Source organism: Periplaneta americana, chromosome 4 (assembly GCF_040183065.1).
Source record: "Periplaneta americana isolate PAMFEO1 chromosome 4, P.americana_PAMFEO1_priV1, whole genome shotgun sequence".
NCBI lineage: Eukaryota > Metazoa > Arthropoda > Insecta > Blattodea > Blattidae > Periplaneta > Periplaneta americana.
The window spans coordinates 203,003,706-203,025,088 of record NC_091120.1 but is presented as its reverse complement, the minus strand read 5'-3'; the positions used below and the strand labels follow the sequence as shown (position 1 = coordinate 203,025,088).

The following is a 21,383-nucleotide window of genomic DNA, read 5'->3' as shown; positions in this document are numbered from 1 at the left end:
TTTTCATGTCAAAATAAATGGTAAATGTAAATTATTAGGAATGCAAAACAATTATAGGACTGTTTACCCTGGTGCTTAAAGTTTCAAAAGGAAAATAATTAGTATGTGATAAAATGACTAAAATACAAGTTAGACCTTTTTAATAGGGAAGCATGGAAAGTAAACATGCGATGTTTGTAAGGAATAAAGCATTAAATATTCTTAAGTCCTTTATTCTGTGTGTGCTCGATTCAAAAAGTACTTAGGACATTTGGTAACGCTCTATAAATCCAGTCAGGAGTCTTATTTGACTTTAGCCGTTTTACCAGATTGTAGAGAATTGTTTCCGCTTTCAGAATATATAAAAATCTCATTTTCACAAACAACTGACTTAAGGGGAGAGGATGGTATTTTTTTAAACTTTTTTCCTATTTGGTGTAAAATATTAATTTTTTGAATGTAGAGAGCACTTAGCTGTGGCAACTCAACCAAATAAAAATATTTTGAAAAAAAAAATTATTTGGGGGCCCAAATTTGAAAAAAAATATACCCAATCCAGGATTGTACTAAAACCGATATATCTAAACCGTTTTTAAAGATAGATTCAAACAGTTTTTGCAATGTATTTGCAAAAGTATGTTCTACAAACTGTCTGTAACAGAATTTTGATTACTCCCTACGTTTGTAAAATAAAGAATTAAAATTTAATAACAATTTTCTGATTTCCTTTCATGCAAACAAACGGACGTATTTTAAAAATGAAATCAATTAACAAAATTCTGTTACAGAGAAAAGTTTCCTAATAGTCTAAAGAATGTGTGTTCTAAATTTCATGCATGTATCTTTAATAGTTCAGAAATTATATCCATTTTTGTCTGGCAATGTAGCAAAAAAAAATAAGTTACTGGAAACCGATAAAAGTGGGCGAGTGAATTAAAAATCCATAGCGCAGGAAGTTTAAAAATGACGTCTCAACATCCGATAAGGGCACAAATGCCCACAAAATGTTATGCAATGCATTCCACACATGTCACAAAGGATTTTAAAGAAAAAAAATTAATTTAATTTACCGGAAACAACAATAAAAGTAGGCGAGTGATTTAAAAACCCATAACGCAGGAAGTCCGATAAGGGCACAAATACCCACAAAATGTTATGCAATGCATTCCACACATTTTAAAGAACTTTAAAGAATTTTTTTTAATTTACTCATTTTTCACAAAAAATACCATCCTCTCCCCTTAAGACCTTCTTCCTCCCGGCCACAGAAGTTATTTTCAAGCAATCCCAACATACGTAATTTCATTTTTTACAAAAATAAATCAACCTAAAAAGTAAATATTGTAGAACTGGGGGGGGGGATCTCAGGACCCCCTTAACCGCCCCCCCCCTCGGTGAACGCTCATGGTAGACAAGCAAAACCATACAGAAGTTCAGGGAATATCAAAAGACTAAGTTTAGCAGCAGGGCAGGGTTGCTATGGAAACGCAAACAAAAGCAGAAGCGAAGGTTGAGTGTTATGACTTCACACATGTTCTTAAACACGTGCAGTCCACACGTCATGATCAACTCGCTGTGTTCACATGTGTCGTACTTGCGTAGCGATAGGCTCCCACACGTGTGTGCTGGTGGGTGACGTCTCCTCTATTCTGATTTTCTGATATCATCCTCCATGCCTTAGTCATTCCTCTATTGTCCATATCAATCTAAATTTGTTCAACTCAAAGTTTGTTTACCAGCTGATTTGTCGTGTCGAAGCTGCACTGACATTTTTCATTCCTTGTAGCCTACGTCACGCTCTTTAAGGCTCATTCACAATGAAAATTAAACATGACGTAAGCGTTACTTTAAGAATATAAACGTTACGGTAAAATCAAGAAGTCATAACATCATTCACGATGGGAACATAAACATAATAGCATACATACTTAGTAACCATGGAAACATAACAACGACGCCATTTCCTCATATTCTGTCGTATACTTCAGCGCTCCAAGATTTCACAATGAAAATTAAACATAACGTAAGCGTTACTTTAAGAATATAAACGTTACGGTAAAATCAAGAAGCCATACCATCATTCACGATGGGAACATAAACATAACAGCAAATATACTTGGTAACCATGGAAACATAACAACGACGCCATTTCCTCATATTTTGTCGTATACTTCAGCGCTCCAAGATTTCACAATGAAAATTAAACATAACGTAAGCGTTAACTCAAGAATATAAACGTTACGGTAAAATCAAGAAGTCATACCATCATTCACGATGGGAACATAAACATAACAGCAAACATGCTTGGTAACCATGGAAACATAACAACGACGCCATTTCCTCATATTCTGTCGTATACTTCAGCGCTCCACGATTTCACAATGAAAATTAAGCATGACGTAAGCGTTAACTTAAGAATATAAACGTTATAGTAAAATCAAGAAGTCATACCATCATTCACGATGGGAACATAAACATAAAAGCAAATATACTTGGTAACCATGGAAACATAACAACGACGCCATTTCCTCATATTCTGTCGTATACTTCAGCGCTCCACGATTTCACAATGAAAATTAAGCATGACGTAAGCGTTAACTTAAGAATATAAACGTTATAGTAAAATCAAGAAGTCATACCATCATTCACGATGGGAACATAAACATAACAGCAAACATACTTGGTAACCGTGGAAACATAACAACGACGCCATTTCCTCATATTCTGTCGTATACTTCAGCGCTCCACGATTTCACAATGAAAATTAAGCATGACGTAAGCGTTAACTTAAGAATATAAACGTTATAGTAAAATCAAGAAGTCATACCATCATTCACGATGGGAACATAAACATAAAAGCAAATATACTTGGTAACCATGGAAACACAACAACGACGCCATTTCCTCATATTCTATCGTATACTTCAGCACTCCACGATTTCACAGTGAAAATTAAACATAACGTAAGCGTTAACTTAAGAATGTAAACGTTACGGTAAAATCAAAAAGTCATACCATCATTCACGATGGGAACATAAACATAAAAGCAAATATACTTGGTAACCATGGAAACACAACAACGACGCCATTTCCTCATATTCTATCGTATACTTCAGCGCTCCACGATTTCACAGTGAAAATTAAACATAACGTAAGCGTTAACTTAAGAATGTAAACGTTACGGTAAAATCAAGAAGTCATACCATCATTCACGATGGGAACATAAACATAACAGCAAACATGCTTGGTAACCATGGAAACATAACAACGACGCCATTTCCTCATATTCTGTCGTATACTTCAGCGCTCCACGATTTCACAATGAAAATTAAACATAACGTAAGCGTTAACTCAAGAATATAAACGTTACGGTAAAATCAAGAAGTCATACCATCATTCACGATGGGAACATAAACATAACAGCAAACATGCTTGGTAACCATGGAAACATAACAACGACGCCATTTCCTCATATTCTGTCGTATACTTCAGCGCTCCACGATTTCACAATGAAAATTAAGCATGACGTAAGCGTTAACTTAAGAATATAAACGTTATAGTAAAATCAAGAAGTCATACCATCATTCACGATGGGAACATAAACATAAAAGCAAATATACTTGGTAACCATGGAAACACAACAACGACGCCATTTCCTCATATTCTATCGTATACTTCAGCACTCCACGATTTCACAGTGAAAATTAAACATAACGTAAGCGTTAACTTAAGAATGTAAACGTTACGGTAAAATCAAGAAGTCATACCATCATTCACGATGGGAACATAAACATAAAAGCAAATATACTTGGTAACCATGGAAACACAACAACGACGCCATTTCCTCATATTCTATCGTATACTTCAGCGCTCCACGATTTCACAGTGAAAATTAAACATAACGTAAGCGTTAACTTAAGAATGTAAACGTTACGGTAAAATCAAGAAGTCATACCATCATTCACGATGGGAACATAAACATAACAGCAAACATACTTGGTAACCATGGAAACATAACAACGACGCCATTTCCTCATATTCTGTCGTATACTTCAACGCTCCACGACTGTGTTCTGTTTGCAAATCACGTAAGCATAAGCATGAAAGTTTGGAGTTTGCAAACTTTCATGTTAACGTCTTACGGTAATGTTAATGTCAGTGTTTATGTGAATCATTGTGAATGATCCCAATTGGTAACCTGGGCGTAAACTTCTGTGTTTATGTTACGGTTATGTATAATTTTCATTGTGAATGGGCCTTTTTACACCGAGGAACAAAGGCCGAATATAGCTCGTGCAGAAAAATCCTCGAAGGCGTGCGAAACACAAGGCAGTAGTCTATTTATAAATACATAAATTTGGGGAAATGTAAAAGATGGGGATCTAAGTAAGTGCTTAGCCCATTTCTTTTAGGGCTCATCTCGATATGTCCTAGCGTCATCCGAAAACCACTAGCAGAGAGTTGAGAATTACAGTTCCGTAAGAAGGCAGGGGAAAGCCAAAACTCCAAGCACAGGAAGAAACGTTTAATATCTGGAAAATGTCAAAAGCCTTTAAGAAGACTATACAGGTCCACGCCTCGTTTCGTTTAATAATAATAATAATAATAATAATAATAATAATAATAATAATAATAATAATAATAATAATAATAATAATGTTTTATTTTCGCTGGCAGAGTTAAGGCCATAAGGCCTTCTCTTCCACTCAACCAGCCTTAATTAATACAATACATATTTAAATTACAAATATTTACACTACACTTAAAAGGTTCTCCAGCAATATTCTTCAGTTTTAACGACTAGTAGACTACATATTTATTTAAATTTAGATAAACCTATAAGGTAGAGTAGTAACTTAATTTATGAGCTAATTTAATTAAATCAATTATAATTAATTTGAGATTTGAGATGGCTAGTAAAAATGATGAAAATTAATTTAATATAAGCTTACTAGAACTATGTTACAGGGAGAAAAAAATATATATATATATAAATCTAAAATATATTTCTATAATGAGAATATTAATGCAATTGCCATTAGAGGTTTTGTAAATCTATTTAGAGAAATTAATGATAGAGTTTAGATTAATTAGTATGTCATTTTTAATGCCTACGGAAAACCACAGGCAGTATCAGTGGCATCCCTGATAACTAGACCCAGCATTTGTATGCATGTTCTTTTTTTATACATTTAAAAGTATGCGGAAATTATATACTTTGTAAGTCGCATCTTCACAGACAATTTGACCGATGTTTGATAATGCATATAAATGCATATTCCGGGGGAAAATGCATATTTTAAATGCTTAATGCAAAATTCATATTTTACTAGTGATGTAGGCTTTGCCAACTGTCCCGTATTTGCTGAGACAGTCCCGATTTTGAGCATTGCGTCCCGAAATAATTTGCACACGCATCAAAATGTCCCGATTTCAAGGCATATTAGACATTTACAGCTCGTTCCTATCACATTGTTGGATTTAGTCTGGACTGCACAGTCTCATACATGCTTCTAATATGTGACGAAACGGATAAATGACTCTAGTACGCATGTTCAAGGCAGAAATTTAATTCTCGTTGATGTGTCAACAGAATGATGGGTGCAATGATCATAATACACAGCAGGTTTGAATTCAGGATATCTACTGAATCACCTATTCTCTGAGCCCATCTTATGTACTTTGACTTTAGTTTGCGCCATTCAGTATTATGTCCACTTTGTTCCACTTGATGCGTCATTCATGACTTCGGCGGAAAAGTGGAAAAAAAAAATTACGACCACTTCTACGATAGATATACCTAGATATGATCGAGGACTACAACAAAGACTTGTAAAATACCGCAGTCCCTCAAGTGTGATAAGATCTGATAGCTCTGGTGATAAATCACGTAAACGTCTCTCTGTTTTCCAAGAAGAGTGGCTGGAATCTTTTGTGTAGGCAGATTAGGTTAGTTCTGGTTACATTAAGTTAGGTTATTAATTACATCAAAACGATGGGTTCCTAGTTTCCATCGAGTTAACATTTCTTTTATCACAAATATATACTATTTTCTAACTTGTTTCGTAATCATATTAGCTGCCACACGAATGAACAGCAACATGGCAGGATCGCCGAAGATGATACAAGCCTGGGCAGAGAGATACGTCGCCCGCTATCCTCGCTAGACAAGGGATTTCAGCCCTTTGAACTGGACGAGTGACGACTGGGAAAGCTCCCCATCAAGCACTCAAGGCGGCTCGCGAAAACCAAGACTCCGATTTGGGAAGTTCGACATTCAGCCAAGTGTTTTCTCGTCAGTCCGACCTCATCCCATAAACGAAGTCTCAACTGTGGCCGACTTCCACTGCAACCTCATGACATGATCTGTCCCCTGACAGGCGGAGAACACTATCCTTCTAATGGGCGCACTGACTAGCTGACGTCACTGGGAGTGACGAACAAGAGACAGTTGAAGGACGTGACTGTCAGGACCTCAAAGATATGTTTCATGTCCCCCCCCCCACAATGTGCTGTGAAGGCTGTCGGAAAATAGAACATTGGATCAACCCACTGTTACTAATGACAACCACAAAGTACAAAAATCATTATTTTTTTGGATAAAAAATCGGTATCGTAAAATGACACAATTTTTCAATTATGAAAAAATTTCACTTCATCCATTCATTCAGAGTGTTCTGCCCAAGGACAGGTCTTTCATTGCAAACCCAGCATTTTCCAGTCTTTCCTATTTTCTACCTTCCGCTTCGTCTACACATATCATCCATAATGTCGTCTATCACCTGATATCTTCTTCTGCCCCGAACTCTTCTCCCGTTCACCATTCCTTCCAGTGCATCCTTCAGTAGGCAGTTTCTTCTCAGCCAGTGACCCAGCCAATTCCTTTTTTTTTTTATTGGGTTATTTTACGACGCTTTATCAACATCTAGGTCATTTAGCGTCTGAATGAAATGAAGGTGATAATGCCGGTGAAATGAGTCCGGGGTCCAGCACCGAAATTTAACCAGCATTTGCTCGTATTGGGTTGAGGGAAAACCTCGGAAAAAACCTCAACCAGGTAACTTGCCCCAACCGGGATTCGAACCCGGGGCACCTGGTTTCGCGGCCAGACGCGCTGACTTTCCCCCCCCCCCCTCTGATCAGTTTCAGCATCATTCTTTCCAACAGCTTCATTTTTTATTCTGTCTGTTCATTTCACACGTTCCATTCTTCTCCATATCCACATTTCAAATGCTTCTAGTCGCTTTTCTTCACTTCGTCATAATATCCATATTTCTGCCCCATACAATACCACACTCCACACAAAGCACTTCACTAGTCTCTTCCTTAGTTCTTTCTCCAGAGGTCCGCAGAAGATGCTCCTTTTTTATTAAAAACTTCCTTGGCTATTGCTATCCTCCTTTTGACTTCCTGGCAGCAGCTCATGTTACTGCTTATAGTACACCCCAAGTATTTGAAGCTGTCCACTTGTTCTATTGTTTCATTTAAAATTCGTAAGTTTACCTTCTTTATTTTTCTTCCTATAACCATGGTCTTCGTCTTGTTTGCATTTATCTTCATCCCATACTGCTCACAGCTGTCATTTAGCTCCAGTAGCATATCCCTTAATATCATCTCCTCTTCTGCTAACAACGCCATGTCATCAGCAAATCTTATGCACTTTATTCTTCTTCCTCCTACTATCACTCCTCCCATCTTTTGAAAATAGTTCTTCACTAAATCCTCCACGTAGATGTTGAACAGGGTAGGTGATAAAGGGCATCATTGACGTACTCCTCTCTCTATTTCGCTTCCTTCAGAATTCATGTTGCCAATAATACCGGCCATTTTCTTTAAGTATGAATCAGAAATGCGAGAAGCAAACAAGAAAATTAACTTCCTTCTTCGTTACAAACAAAAAACATTTTCTGAATCCGAAAATTAAGATTTTCAGTTCAATATACATTTCATTGTTTAAGTCGATATACAGTATGTTAGCACGTAATTATATTTTTCTTAAATCCACGTAAGACAGTTGTGTGTATATCTAAAATCGACACTTATAAATAGGCCTATGAAAAATAGTATCAATGATTTATTACAACAAATCTCTCCTTTTCGTTCCACATCTTTTAGGTATTCTTTTAATGGTAGCATACACTAAACCCACGAATAACAAACGTTTTTACAAAGAAACGGAAATATTTTGTCCCAACCAAAATTTGAACCCGGACCCGCTAGTTTCATGGTCAGACGTGCCAACCGTTACTCTAAACTCTAGAGCAGTTAATAATATATTTCCCTCATTTTTCATTTAGCACATTTTAAAAGGTAGAAGTAAAGTGGCCCGGATTTTCACATTTAAAATAATATAGTAAACTTAAGATTGGTTGTTTGTGAATGTTAAGACTAAAGGCCCATTCACATTGAAATTTAAACATAACGTAAGCGTTAACTTAAAAATGTAAACGTTACGATAAAATCATGAAGTCATACCATCATTCACGATGGGAACATAAACATAACCGCAAAGATACTTGGTAACCATGGAAACATAACAATGACGTCATTTCCTCGTATTCTGTCGTATACTTCAGCATAAGCATGGAAGTTTGGAGTTTGCAAACTTTCATGTTAACGTCTAACAGTAATGTTAATGTCAGTGTTTATGTGAATCATTGTGAATGATCCCATTTGATAACCTGGACGCAAGCTTTTGTATTTATGTTACGGTTGTGTTTAATTTTCATTGTGAATGGGCCTTAAGGGTATATGTATGTGAACGACCACAAATATTATCAGAATATGCAGGCTCTAAATTTCTAAAATTTTATAAGGAAATGAACTCACAATTGGACAAAAATTACAAGGTACCACAAAAAGACTTATTAGATCTTAAATATCTGATAAAAGTATAAAAAAGTTACTAATAATATTTTTTAGAATTCACTTTTTACTTTAAATTAAATTTTCCAAAATTTGAAAATTTTCACATGTATTATTTCATAACTCCACAACAATTAGAGATAGATTTCAGAAATTTTGTACACTGATTTAACATGCATTAATGCTAAAGGTCGACTACAAAAATGCCCATTTCTTTGAAAACAGAAAGATTAGGTCACAAAACATTATGTAAATTTTAATATATTCTATATATGACAAATAAAAGAATAATTGTATTAAAATAAACAACTCTACATATCTGAGAGTAGTCTACTTTACAGAAATAAGTATTTATTACATGCAGGAAAAATATTTAAAATGTCAGAGATACCATAATAATGTTATGATTACCAAAAGATGTAACTGCAGATTTTTTTTATTTTTTTCATACTTTGATAAAACTGGTTTGAAAAATATTATTAGTAGCATTTTTATACTTTTATCAGGTATTTAAGTTCTAATAAGTCTTGCTGCGGTACCTTGTAATTTTTGTCCAATTACGAGTTCATTTTCTTATAAAATTTTAGAAATTCAGAGCCTGCATTTTCTGATAATATTTGTGGTCGTTCACGTACATATACCCTTAATTCAGTTGATACTTTTTAAATGGCGTGTAGCAAAACTTCCTGCCATCCTTTCTACATAACGTCTAGGTCTACAGACTTTTCGCCACGGAAGACCTACAGGATGGAAATAAATCTAAAGCGTGCACGCTATCACCGCGTCCTTGTGAGAGGTCTTGGGGGCTGAGCGGGTGCGTATGAGAGCTCGAAAGCGCTGGGCCATTTGTCTCGCCCCGGGGTGCAACTTCACTGTTCAGCTGTGAGCTGCCCGCAGGTCGTCCCCTCCGGTGTTTTCTCGGCGGTCCGCCTAGGCTCGGCTCGCAGCTGACTGGCGTGGCACGAGCGGGTCAGTGACCCAGGCGGGTCGTATGACGTGTCTGACACATCAAGCCCGATGGCCACGGCCCTCTTCTCTCAGTGGGCCATTACTGCCACCGAGCAGGGCTGTCCAAGTGGCAGTAACTCGTATGTGCGTTCAAAACCAGTACCACCAAAACATAACTACGGCATTCACAATGTTTTCATCTACGTCAATTGAATTGTTATTACCATTATCATCAATATTTTTATTATTATTATTATTATTATTATTATTATATTATTATGATTACATTATTATCGGAGTACTGATTGTTATTCATAGCTTACTTCAATACGTTCATTTCCTCAAATCCTCTGTCAGTTTGTTATTTCTAGATCAAAATTCTACTCTTAAGTTTCAGGAAATTTCGAAGTATTCCCAATTATTACTAGTATTATTGTTATTAACTTTATTATTAAATTCAAGTACTTCTTAAGTATCTTATCCTATTATTTACTGTTTCTGACTTATGTATGTTGTCTATCTAGTCCTCTTAGGAAACTGATATTGGTATTATAATTTTAAATTTTATTTTAGAAATAACAGATATTTTTGTGAATTATACATAATTTGTTTAACACTCTGATATTATCCTACCTTATCCTATTACTTACTGTTTCTGACTTATGTATGTTACCTATCTACTCCTCTTAAGAAACTGATATTGATACTACAATTTTAAATTTTATTTTAGAAACAACAGAGATATTTTTGTGAATTATACATAATTTGTTTAATACTCTGATATTATAATTTTAAAATTTATTTTAGAAACAACACAGATATTTTTGTGAATTATATATAATTATGTATGATTTATGTAATATTGTGATGATATAATTTTAAATGTTATCTTGGAAACGACGGAACAATTTTTCCCTCGAAATTATTCAAATCAACTTTACAGGGAGTTATACCTGAAATCTTGATTTGCATAATACACGTCACTGTTCGTTAACAGAAAACCACAATTTAAGTCACACGGAGTTAGTGTGCACTCGAAGTTGGTTGCTTGACGGTTGTCAGCCCACTTTGAGGTCTGTGGATATAGAGGGAAAAATTGGATCGGTGTCGGTTACAGTTCCCGGGTAGCTCAGTGGTAGAGCGTTGGTACGTTAAACCAAAGGTCCCAGGTTCGATACCCGGCTCTGGAACACTTTTTCCCTCGAAATTATTTATATATAATTTGTTTAACACTATTATATTATAATTTTTAAATTTATTTCAGGAACAACACAGATCTTTTTGTGAATTATGTATGATTTATGTAATATTGTGATATTATAATTTTAAATGTTATCTTGGAAACGACAGAGATTTTTTTTTGTGAATTTATATCATTTGTGTAATATTCTGATATTATAATTTTAAATTCTGTCTTAGAAACAACAGAGACTTTTTTGTGAATTTGTATAATTTGTGTAATATTCTGATATTAGAATTTTAAATTCTGTCTTAGAAACAACAGACACTTTTTTTGTGAATTTCTATAGTTTGTGTAATACTCTATTAGAATTGTAAATTTTGTCTTAGAAATAACAGAGATTTTTTGTGAATTTCTATAATACTCTGATATTATAATTTTAAATTAAAGTTTAGGATAACAGAGATATATTTGTGAATTCGTATAATTTGTCTAATACTCTGATACTAGAAATTTAAATTATACTTTAGGATAACAGAGATATTTTTGTGAATTCGTATAATTTGTCTAATACTCTGATAGATATTTTTGTGAATTCGTATAATTTGTCTAATACTCTAATACTAGAAATTTAAATTATACTTCAGGATAACAGAGATATTTTTGTGAATTCATATAATTTGTCTAATACTCTGATAGATATTTTTGTGAATTCGTATAATTTGTCTAATACTCTGATACTAGAAATTTAAATTATACTTTAGGATAACAGAGATATTTTTGTGAATTCGTATAATTTGTCTAATACTCTGATAGATATTTTTGTGAATTCGTATAATTTGTCTAATACTCTGATACTAGAAATTTAAATTATACTTTAGGATAACAAAAATACTTTTGTAAACTATGTACGTAAAATTTTCTGGAATACTAATATGTTATTTTATCAAAACGTAACTGCCCCGAACACGAGCTTTGCTCGTTCGGGCTACATTCATACAACGTTTTATGCTTGATATGTTATTTTTAGACAAATTAAAATCTGAACGGCATAATTCGCCCTCCCGGTAAAATACTGTCGTTATGTCGAAATTCACTTGTTACTTTCGTAAATTATCATATTTCAAACAAAAAAGTTTAATACAAATTGTGGTCTTTTTTGCTTTCTTTTCGAGATAAAAATTGTTTTATATGAAACATTTCATAGCGTGTTCTGGGAAAGCCTTTGATTTGATTTCCAATATGCTCAGTCACTTTAAGAGAGCAATGTATTATGATAATAGATGCTAGAACAAATTTTAGTTTAGTTTTAAATATCCAGAAATTTGATCCGAACAAATGTAACTTTTCGTTCTAGAAATGAATTTTACAATGTTATTACAATATAGCCTATATTGCATATGTCCATATTATATGATACAATTTTTTAGTTTCAGACGAATGTAATTATTTCTTCGTAAAGCCTGATGTAACCTCTTTTGTTTCTTATCAGCAAAATAATTATCAACAAGCGGCTTCTCGGCAGGGATTCGTATTTATTTCAGCCCACTATTTATATTACAGCAAATGAAGGCGGCGTTTGTTTTGGAAACAGGCAGACACTTTCCTTGCGGCGCGGCGTCAGGAATGGCATCACTCACAACGGCAGTGATGAAACCTGATTCCTGACTTTTAGAACGTCCGACAGAGTTGCAACTCTTACCAAGAAAAACTCGAGCAAGCCGGCAAGACGGCCGCCATTTGAGCAGAGTCATACTGCAAAATGGCCGCTTGAGAAAGACCGCCATGGCATCATATTATGAGAAAAAAATGAACACACAACTTGACTCATTCGAAGCCTTCGCAATATCAACCACGCAGCCAGATTCCCCGCTACACATGTTTCTATTTACAACAAATTATGACCGAATGAAATGAGCAGCTTTGCAGGGCGGAAGGGATTACGTAAGCACGTATTTCATTAAGCGTGAGATTGCATTCCGTTCAACGCACAACCTGTGACAGAATGAGACCGTTTATCTCTAGCACAGTCCATTATAGAACGATCAAGATGTTCGTGTCTATTGCAGCTGTATATTTCATCATTCCCTGACAAATTGATTCGTAAATACTGAATATGAACAAAATCCGTCCAATAGTTTAGTAGGAATCGCTGTACACAGACAGACTAGTACTAAAATTATTATATTTCATGTACATCATTCCCTGATAAATTGGCTCGTAGATACTGAATATGAACAAAATCCGTCCAATAGTTCAGTAGAAATCGCTGCACACAGACAGACTAGTACTAAAATTATTATATTTCATGTACATCATTCCCTGATAAATTGACTCGTAGATACTGAATATGAACAAAATCCGTCCAATAGTTTAGTAGAAATCGCTGTACACAGACAGACTAGTACTAAAATTATTATATTTCATGTACATCATTCCCTGATAAATTGACTCGTAGATACTGAATATGAACAAAATCCGTCCAATAGTTTAGTAGGAATCGCTGTACACAGACAGACTAGTACTAAAATTATTATATTTCATGTACATCATTCCCTGATAAATTGACTCGTAGGTACTGAATATGAACAAAATCCGTCCAATAGTTCAGTAGAAATCGCTGTACACAGACAGACTAGTACTAAAATTATTATATTTCATGTACATCATTCCCTGATAAATTGACTCGTAGATACTGAATATGAACAAAATCCGTCCAATAGTTTAGTAGGAATCGCTGTACACAGACAGACTAGTACTAAAATTATTATATTTCATGTACATCATTCCCTGATAAATTGACTCGTAGATACTGAATATGAACAAAATCCGTCCAATAGTTTAGTAGAAATCGCTGTACACAGACAGACTAGTACTAAAATTATTATATTTCATGTACATCATTCCCTGATAAATTGACTCGTAGATACTGAATATGAACAAAATCCGTCCAATAGTTTAGTAGAAATCGCAGTACACAGACAGACTAGTACTGAAATTATTATATTTCATGTACATCATTCCCTGATAAATTGACTCGTAGATACTGAATATGAACAAAATCCGTCCAATAGTTTAGTAGAAATCGCTGTACACAGACAGACTAGTACTAAAATTATTATATTTCATGTGCATCATTCCCTGATAAATTGACTCGTAGATACTGAATATGAACAAAATCCGTCCAATAGTTTAGTAGGAATCGCTGTACACAGACAGACTAGTACTAAAATTATTATATTTCATGTACATCATTCCCTGATAAATTGACTCGTAGATACAGAATATGAACAAAATCCGACCAATAGTTTAGTAGAAATCGCTGTACACAGACAGACTAGTACTAAAATTATTATATTTCATGTGCATCATTCCCTGATAAATTGACTCGTAGATACTGAATATGAACAAAATCCGTCCAATAGTTTAGTAGGAATCGCTGTACACAGACAGACTAGTACTAAAATTATTATATTTCATGTACATCATTCCCTGATAAATTGACTCGTAGATACAGAATATGAACAAAATCCGACCAATAGTTTAGTAGAAATCGCTGTACACAGACAGACTAGTACTAAAATTATTATATTTCATGTGCATCATTCCCTGATAAATTGACTCGTAGATACTGAATATGAACAAAATCCGTCCAATAGTTTAGTAGAAATCGCTGTACACAGACAGACTAGTACTAAAATTATTATATTTCATGTGCATCATTCCCTGATAAATTGACTCGTAGATACAGAATATGAACAAAATCCGACCAATAGTTTAGTAGAAATCGCTGTACACAGACAGACTAGTACTACAACTATGCATGTTTCTAGTTTTTGCATCACAATAGCACATGACACTATTGGAATATCTGCACCTGGCCGCAATCTCTGGGTATCCGGGTACTACACACACAAGGCAAGCCAATGTATCAACCGAATTTTTAAAGTTCAAGGCCATAACAGCGATTTTATGAATAGCTGCACAAGAGCGCCGCCTTAGATCCGTATTTTTACGATTTAAGCCTCATTTCTAACGAACCTCGCTAAGGACTATTGTGTTTACATGTGAATAATAGTTGCATTCGTTATTGATTGCAGAATCACACGCAGAGGCACAGAGTTTCATGGAATGTGCCGTAAAATCTGTCCAAGGAAATAATAAAATACTGTAAACACATGCACGTGGTCTTGCGAACTCTGAATTGGCAGCGATTCTTTTGTTTGTTGCCATGTGAACAGATCTGTTGGTGTTCTATGTTTTACGTCGCGTAGCATATTCCTTCGCTGGATAGAACAGATCTTGTTAGAATGGGTTTTGCATTGCATCAGAAACTGTGACAATTTTAAAAGTGTCTCACATGGAAAGTAGGCCTAATGTGATTATATGACACCCCTTATCACATATATGATATAACAGACTGATCAGCCTAATGGACTTTCAAGGCAATCATTTTTATCAATTTCACAATGCTTTCATCTAGCGATTGTAAAAGAAGTCACGTTATAAACGATGTAGGTCATGTCTGTTGTTGGCAATGGATTGGTATCATTCTTTTGTTTTGCCAACAAATGAATGCAGTCGTGTATTAAAAACAAGGAACAAATGCCATTCATATTATCAGCACAACCAAACTTCATTTAATTTTTTTAAGTCTGTTTTACGGACGAAATGAATTGTTAAAAGTGTTACAACAAAACACTACAAAGTTATTCTTAAAACTACTTCCGCACAGGAGTTTTAATTTGTGAGGAGTATCGTTATGTTGTTCATAATTGTGAATGAATTTCCGGCCAAAACGCACGAAATTCCTCGACGAAACGCTCTCAGAATTGTTAAGAGACAAATTCAATATTTACTTGTTTACTTCCACAAAATAATATAGTATTAAAGTTAAAAAAACGAACATAATTTGGAAATTTAAATACTAACGTAAGTGCGAAAGTCAGACATTCAAAGTAAGGTGGATGCTCCTGTTATGGCCATGTTCCTGATATGGCAAACCCCCTATTGTTAGTTAACCAAAAAATCCGCTAAATTGCAGCAGCATCCAGTGAAAGGGCATCCTGGTATGTCACTTGATCGTTTTCCATCCAGTCAGGATGAGCAATATGCCGTCAGTTGCCTGTTTTCCGGTTTTCATGTGACCTCTTCTTATTTTTCTCTGGTAAGTCTCCTTTGTTTTATGCATGTTTTTCAAAGACTTGTTTCATGGAAACCATCGTACTCCATTCAGTTTTTAATGTTCTGTTGATTGGTGTTGTCGTTGATGGCGTATCTTTTACGAGATGTTCATAATCAAACGATTTTCGTGAAAGCTTACCTGCTCCTGATATGGCCATATCAAATGCACCATGGCCATATCAAGTTCATTTCACTTTTATTTTTTCACCTGACAAATTTACATGCCTTATAGCTGGGATTACGCAAAAATTTAGTATTTTAAGAAAAACGACTTAATTTTTTATGGAAAAACCTGTTTTGACTACACTTTTGAATTATAAAAAAGATTATTAAGTGTCATGTTTATTCATTTTATACCAAAATTATTTAATTTTAACACAACTGCGCTATCAAACTGAAAACAATCACGATTTGTAGAACATGCAACAAGGGTGGCCATATCATGTGCACATGTTCCTGAGATGGCCACTAGGTAGACTTTTGGAATTTGGGACTTTTTGGACAATTAAAGCTATTTTTATGGGGAAAGGAAATTGTTTTAAGAAAGTCCATTAGACTTAGAACGAATAAGAAAAAAATGGTTTACATTTTTTTTTTCAAATGGCGGCTAGAAAAATTCTCAAACCTTAGCATGGCCATATTAGGGACACCTACCTTAGGTCATGTCTGTTGTTGGCATTGGATTGGTATCATTCTTTTGTTTTTCCAACAAATGAATGTAGCCGTGTATTAAAAAACAAAAAACAAATGCCATCCATATTATCAGCACAACCAAACTTCATTTAATTTTTTAAGTGTGTCTTACGGACGAAATGAATGTTAAAAGTGTTACAACAAAGCACTACAAATTTATTCTTAAAACTACTTCCGCACAGGAGTTTTAATTGGTGTGCAGTATCGGTATGTTGTTAATAATTGCGTGAATGAATTTCTGGCCAAATTGCAGGAAATTCCTCGACGAAATGCTCTCAGAATTGTTAAGAGGCGAATTCAATATTTACTTATTTACTGTTTACTTCCACAAAATAATATAGTATAATATGTTTAAAAACGAACATAATTAGGAAATTTAAATACTAAATGCGAAAGTCAGACATTCAAAGTAACACAAATCATTAAATCAGTAAAATCGTCTCTCTTTGGCTAGGCTGGGTAAACAAACCTATGACGTCGTGAACGTGAAAAGAAGTGCCGGAAGATGCCATTCAAAACTGAACACGGAGTGTAAAATAATTTTAACTTCTTATTGACATTCCTTTCAATACATTCAGTTTGGTACCTCTAATTCCATTTCATTACATTAAGAGCAGTCAGTTTTCTTAAAATTATAAATGGCAGCCTATATCCCGGGCAATTAAATGCAGATACTAGCTTTGTATAAAGTCTCTGCGCACAGAACGTAAATAAATGGAACTCTTCCCCCCCCCCCCCCCGCCTGTTTATACGCGACATCTGCCGTGCAAGAGCAGCTAGTTCCACGGCCTGCTACAACGCCATCACTTATCAGCCCCCAGAAAGCTTCAATCAAACCAATTCAGTTCATGGCCTCCTGCAATCAGGCGATGATACCGCTGTGCAAACATGATGTCGTGACTGACGCCCATCTGGTCTCCGTGACAACTGACTAGAAATGCGATCATGTCAAAATATTACTGCCCATTTAATTCAATTTCTTACATTTTGCGCAGGAAAAAATCCAAATTGCAATATTTATTCAATGCAGACATTTCAATCAAAATAACTGAAATTAAATCCGAAACAATATTTTCTGAACAACAGAGGTTTTTTTCTCTGAGTAATCCGGTTTGCAACCTCTTGAGCATTTGATCAAGACAGCATTCTATTGTTTTGCTGCAGTCTTTTTTTTTTTTTTTTCAATCATCACAATCTTATATAGTATTGAAAACTGTTGACGGTTTACAAGAAGTCTTCGTAGTTTTCGACGTGAATTAAGTTGCAGTGTTCGGACATGTGTAGCGTACAAGAGATAAAACAAAAACAGAGACAAATTTTACTCCAAACTCTTTCCGATAAGATTCGGTTCCATGGCAACGTCAGATATCGCCACACACGACGACATGAAAATTGCCGTCTCACGAATATACTGAGAGATTAATTTCTGTCCAGTTTCCAACACGTGGAGGCAAGACAGCAGCGAGATGTGGCAACGCCGCAGTAATGAGCCCACCCACACGGCGTGGCGTAATGCGTCCCCAAACAAATTTCTTACACGAGCGTAAAAAATTGTAAATGTAAACACAGAGTGTCGAACCATAGACGGGACTGTAGGACGTAAGTCAGTGTCCTGTTCCAGCAGTAGCGAATCCTCTCCGTAAATGTGGCCAAAATTTTCAAGATGTTTTTTATTAATTTTATTCCCATAACTGCCTGGGAATGAAGCCCTCCCGCCAGGTCAGACATCTCGGTGTCTGAGTTTGCATTATTACTTCTGGGAGTCTCTCTCTGCCAGCCAATTTCAGCTTTATCGCTTTCCCCAGTAAATTGAATACATCCAGTTCTGTTCCTGTATCTGAGCTTCTTCCTTTATCTGAAAGTGTCTATCTTATTTAAGATAACTCGATTTTTTATCTGCTCTAGGCAATGTCCAACATTCTCGCTTGCATGAGAAAGCATAGTTTGTTATCGCCCTGTGAAGCTTCAATTGTGTGATCCCAGGGTTTTCAGGTTCACACATTCTTCAAAACGCACTTACTTTTAAGCGTGAATCTTTTCGAACCAGTTTATTTTATCTGATACACGCATATTAGTAGATTATTTCTATTGTATCACTAATAAAAAAAAATATACCTTCATTTACTAAAGCAGGAATGCAAAACTGAGCGCCAGTTGTGGCACACGTCACAAGCAGGAATACGTCATTCATCCTTTTCATCAACCCCATGAGTCATTCACATGATACGATAAAGCGGGTTTTGTATTCACTGTTCTACGGTGGAATTCAACGCACTGTTGTCCGGAAAATGCCAGTTTAAAGAGCAATAGGAAAATGTGGAATTCAACACATTGTTATTCGGAAAATACCAGTTTAAAGAGCCATGGGAAAGTGTGGAATTCAACGCATTATTGGAAAAATACCAGTTTAAAGAGCAATGGGAAAATGTTGAATTCAACGCATTGTTACTCGGAAAACACCAGTTTAAAGAGCAATGGGAAAGTGTGGAATTCAACGTACTGTTGTTCGAAAAACGCCAGTTTAAAGGGCAATGGGAAAATGTGGAATTCAACGCATTGTTATTCGGAAATCACCAGTTTAAAGACTAAAGGGAAAATGTGGAATCCAAAATACTGTTATTCGGAAAATACCAGTTTAAAGAGCAATGGAAAAATGTGGAATTACACGCATTGTTGTTCGAAAAACACCAGTTTAAAGAGCAATAGGAAAATGTGGAATTACACGCATTGTTGTTCGAAAAACTCCAATTTAATCAGCAATGGGAAAATGTGGAATTCAACGCATTGTTGTTCGAAAAACACCAGTTCAAAGGGCAATGAGAAAATGTGGAATTCAACGCATTGTTATTCGGAAAGCACCAGTTTAAAGACCAAAGGGAAAATGTGGAATCCAAAACACTGTTATTCGGAAAATACCAGTTTAAAGAGCAAAGGGAAAATGTGGGATTCAACGCATTGTTGTTCGGCAAACATGAGTTTGAAGAGCAATGGGAAAATGTGGACTTCAACGCATTTTTGTTCGGAAAACACCAGTTTAAAGAGCACTGAGAAAATGTGGAATTCAACGCATTGTTATTCGGAAAGCACCAGTTTAAAGACCAAAGGGAAAATGTGGAATCCAAAACACTGTTATTCGGAAAATACCAGATTAAAGTGCAAAGGGAAAATGTGTAATTCAACGCATTGTTGTTCGGCAAACATGAGTTTGAAGAGCAATGGGAAAATGTGGACTTCAACGCATTTTTGTTCGGAAAACACCAGTTTAAAGAGCAATGGGAAAATATGCAATTACAGGCATTGTTGTTCGGAAAACACCAATTTAAAGAGCAATGGGGGAAAAGTGGAATTCAACGCATTGTTGTTCGGAAAATACCAGTTTAAAGAGCAATGTTGTGTTTAAACATTTAGTACTAGAATCATTTCATTTTAATCAACTGATTAAAGGAGAAACTGCGCATTTAAGTGTATTTCCAAATATTTTTTCCTTACATATAAACGTACCGTTTTCGTTTAGCCTACATACCGTTAGATATGTAATGCATTTAATCCGAATTTTTTAGTTAAGTTTAGTGTTATAATCAGGACAAGGGATTTGGAGCACTAAAAACCATTTTTTGTAAGTGGTCACCCACCTTGGTGTGCAGGAAGGCCAAGCTCTTGTTGACGTTCTCGACCTTGTGCACGCGCATCTTGCCGTTGTTGGGCTTGCCCAGCTTCTCGCCAGAGATGATCTCCAGCAGCTTCAGCAGCTTCTTGCCGTCCGCGAGGTCCGTGAACAGGTCCTCCACCTCCATCCGGGCCTGCAGCAGTCATGAGGAAGCTTAGTAAGCAGTAAATAAATATATCAGAAGGAAATGCCCATCGTTAAGGGTGTGACAGAGGACTTGATTTGCTGCAAAAAGTACTTTAATATCATTTTTCCGAATTCGTTCCCTTTTCCGAGTTAAACGATCATAAAAGTTCATCAGGCTTTCATGCTCTGTGGGCTAATTTGTCGTTACTAAGTACTGTATGCACTGTTGTGATGAGTGTTCAGTATTTTATAGCATATATTCGGTTTCCCCAACTTATACCTAGTGAAAAGGAATAGTCCAATTTCTTGGCCGGCGCGGTCTCCAGACTTCACTCCATTGGATTTTATGCATGAGCCTTCACGAAGGCACGTGTCTCCATTTCTTAGATAGCAAATCGCAGCTGTAGCGGACATACAACAGCAGAGAGTGAAGAACTTGCAACGTAAGATTAAATTGCGTGCTGAATTGCATGCACGTGAGAGGACAAACATCTGTTATAATAGACTATTCTGAAATATCCCAGTACTGAGCGAAATGAAATACTAAGTGGGTCCATACAGTACGAGATTCCGATGAAAATTTAGCATCGTGAAACTCGAAAAAGGTGACGGATTCGGAAAAATAGTACATCCATATTTTGCAGAACAGATCCTATATAACGTCTTTAGGATTGACTTTACCTTCTGATACACCCTGTATAAGAAAACAAGTCGATAACTAAATAAGTAAATAATTAGGTA

The 21,383-nt window shown here is 35.6% G+C and overlaps 1 protein-coding gene across 7 annotated transcripts in view; it reads right to left on the bottom strand.

The window, feature by feature from the left end:
- kst (spectrin beta chain, non-erythrocytic 5 kst) overlaps positions 1-21,383 on the bottom strand; it is a 383,292-nt gene that overhangs the window by 165,786 nt on the left and 196,123 nt on the right. For all 7 annotated transcript variants that reach the window (XM_069824777.1, XM_069824774.1, XM_069824771.1 and 4 more), the window contains exon 3: positions 20,482-20,649. In XM_069824777.1, coding sequence (XP_069680878.1) covers positions 20,482-20,649 — 168 coding nt within the window. The remainder of the gene's footprint in view (positions 1-20,481; positions 20,650-21,383) is intronic.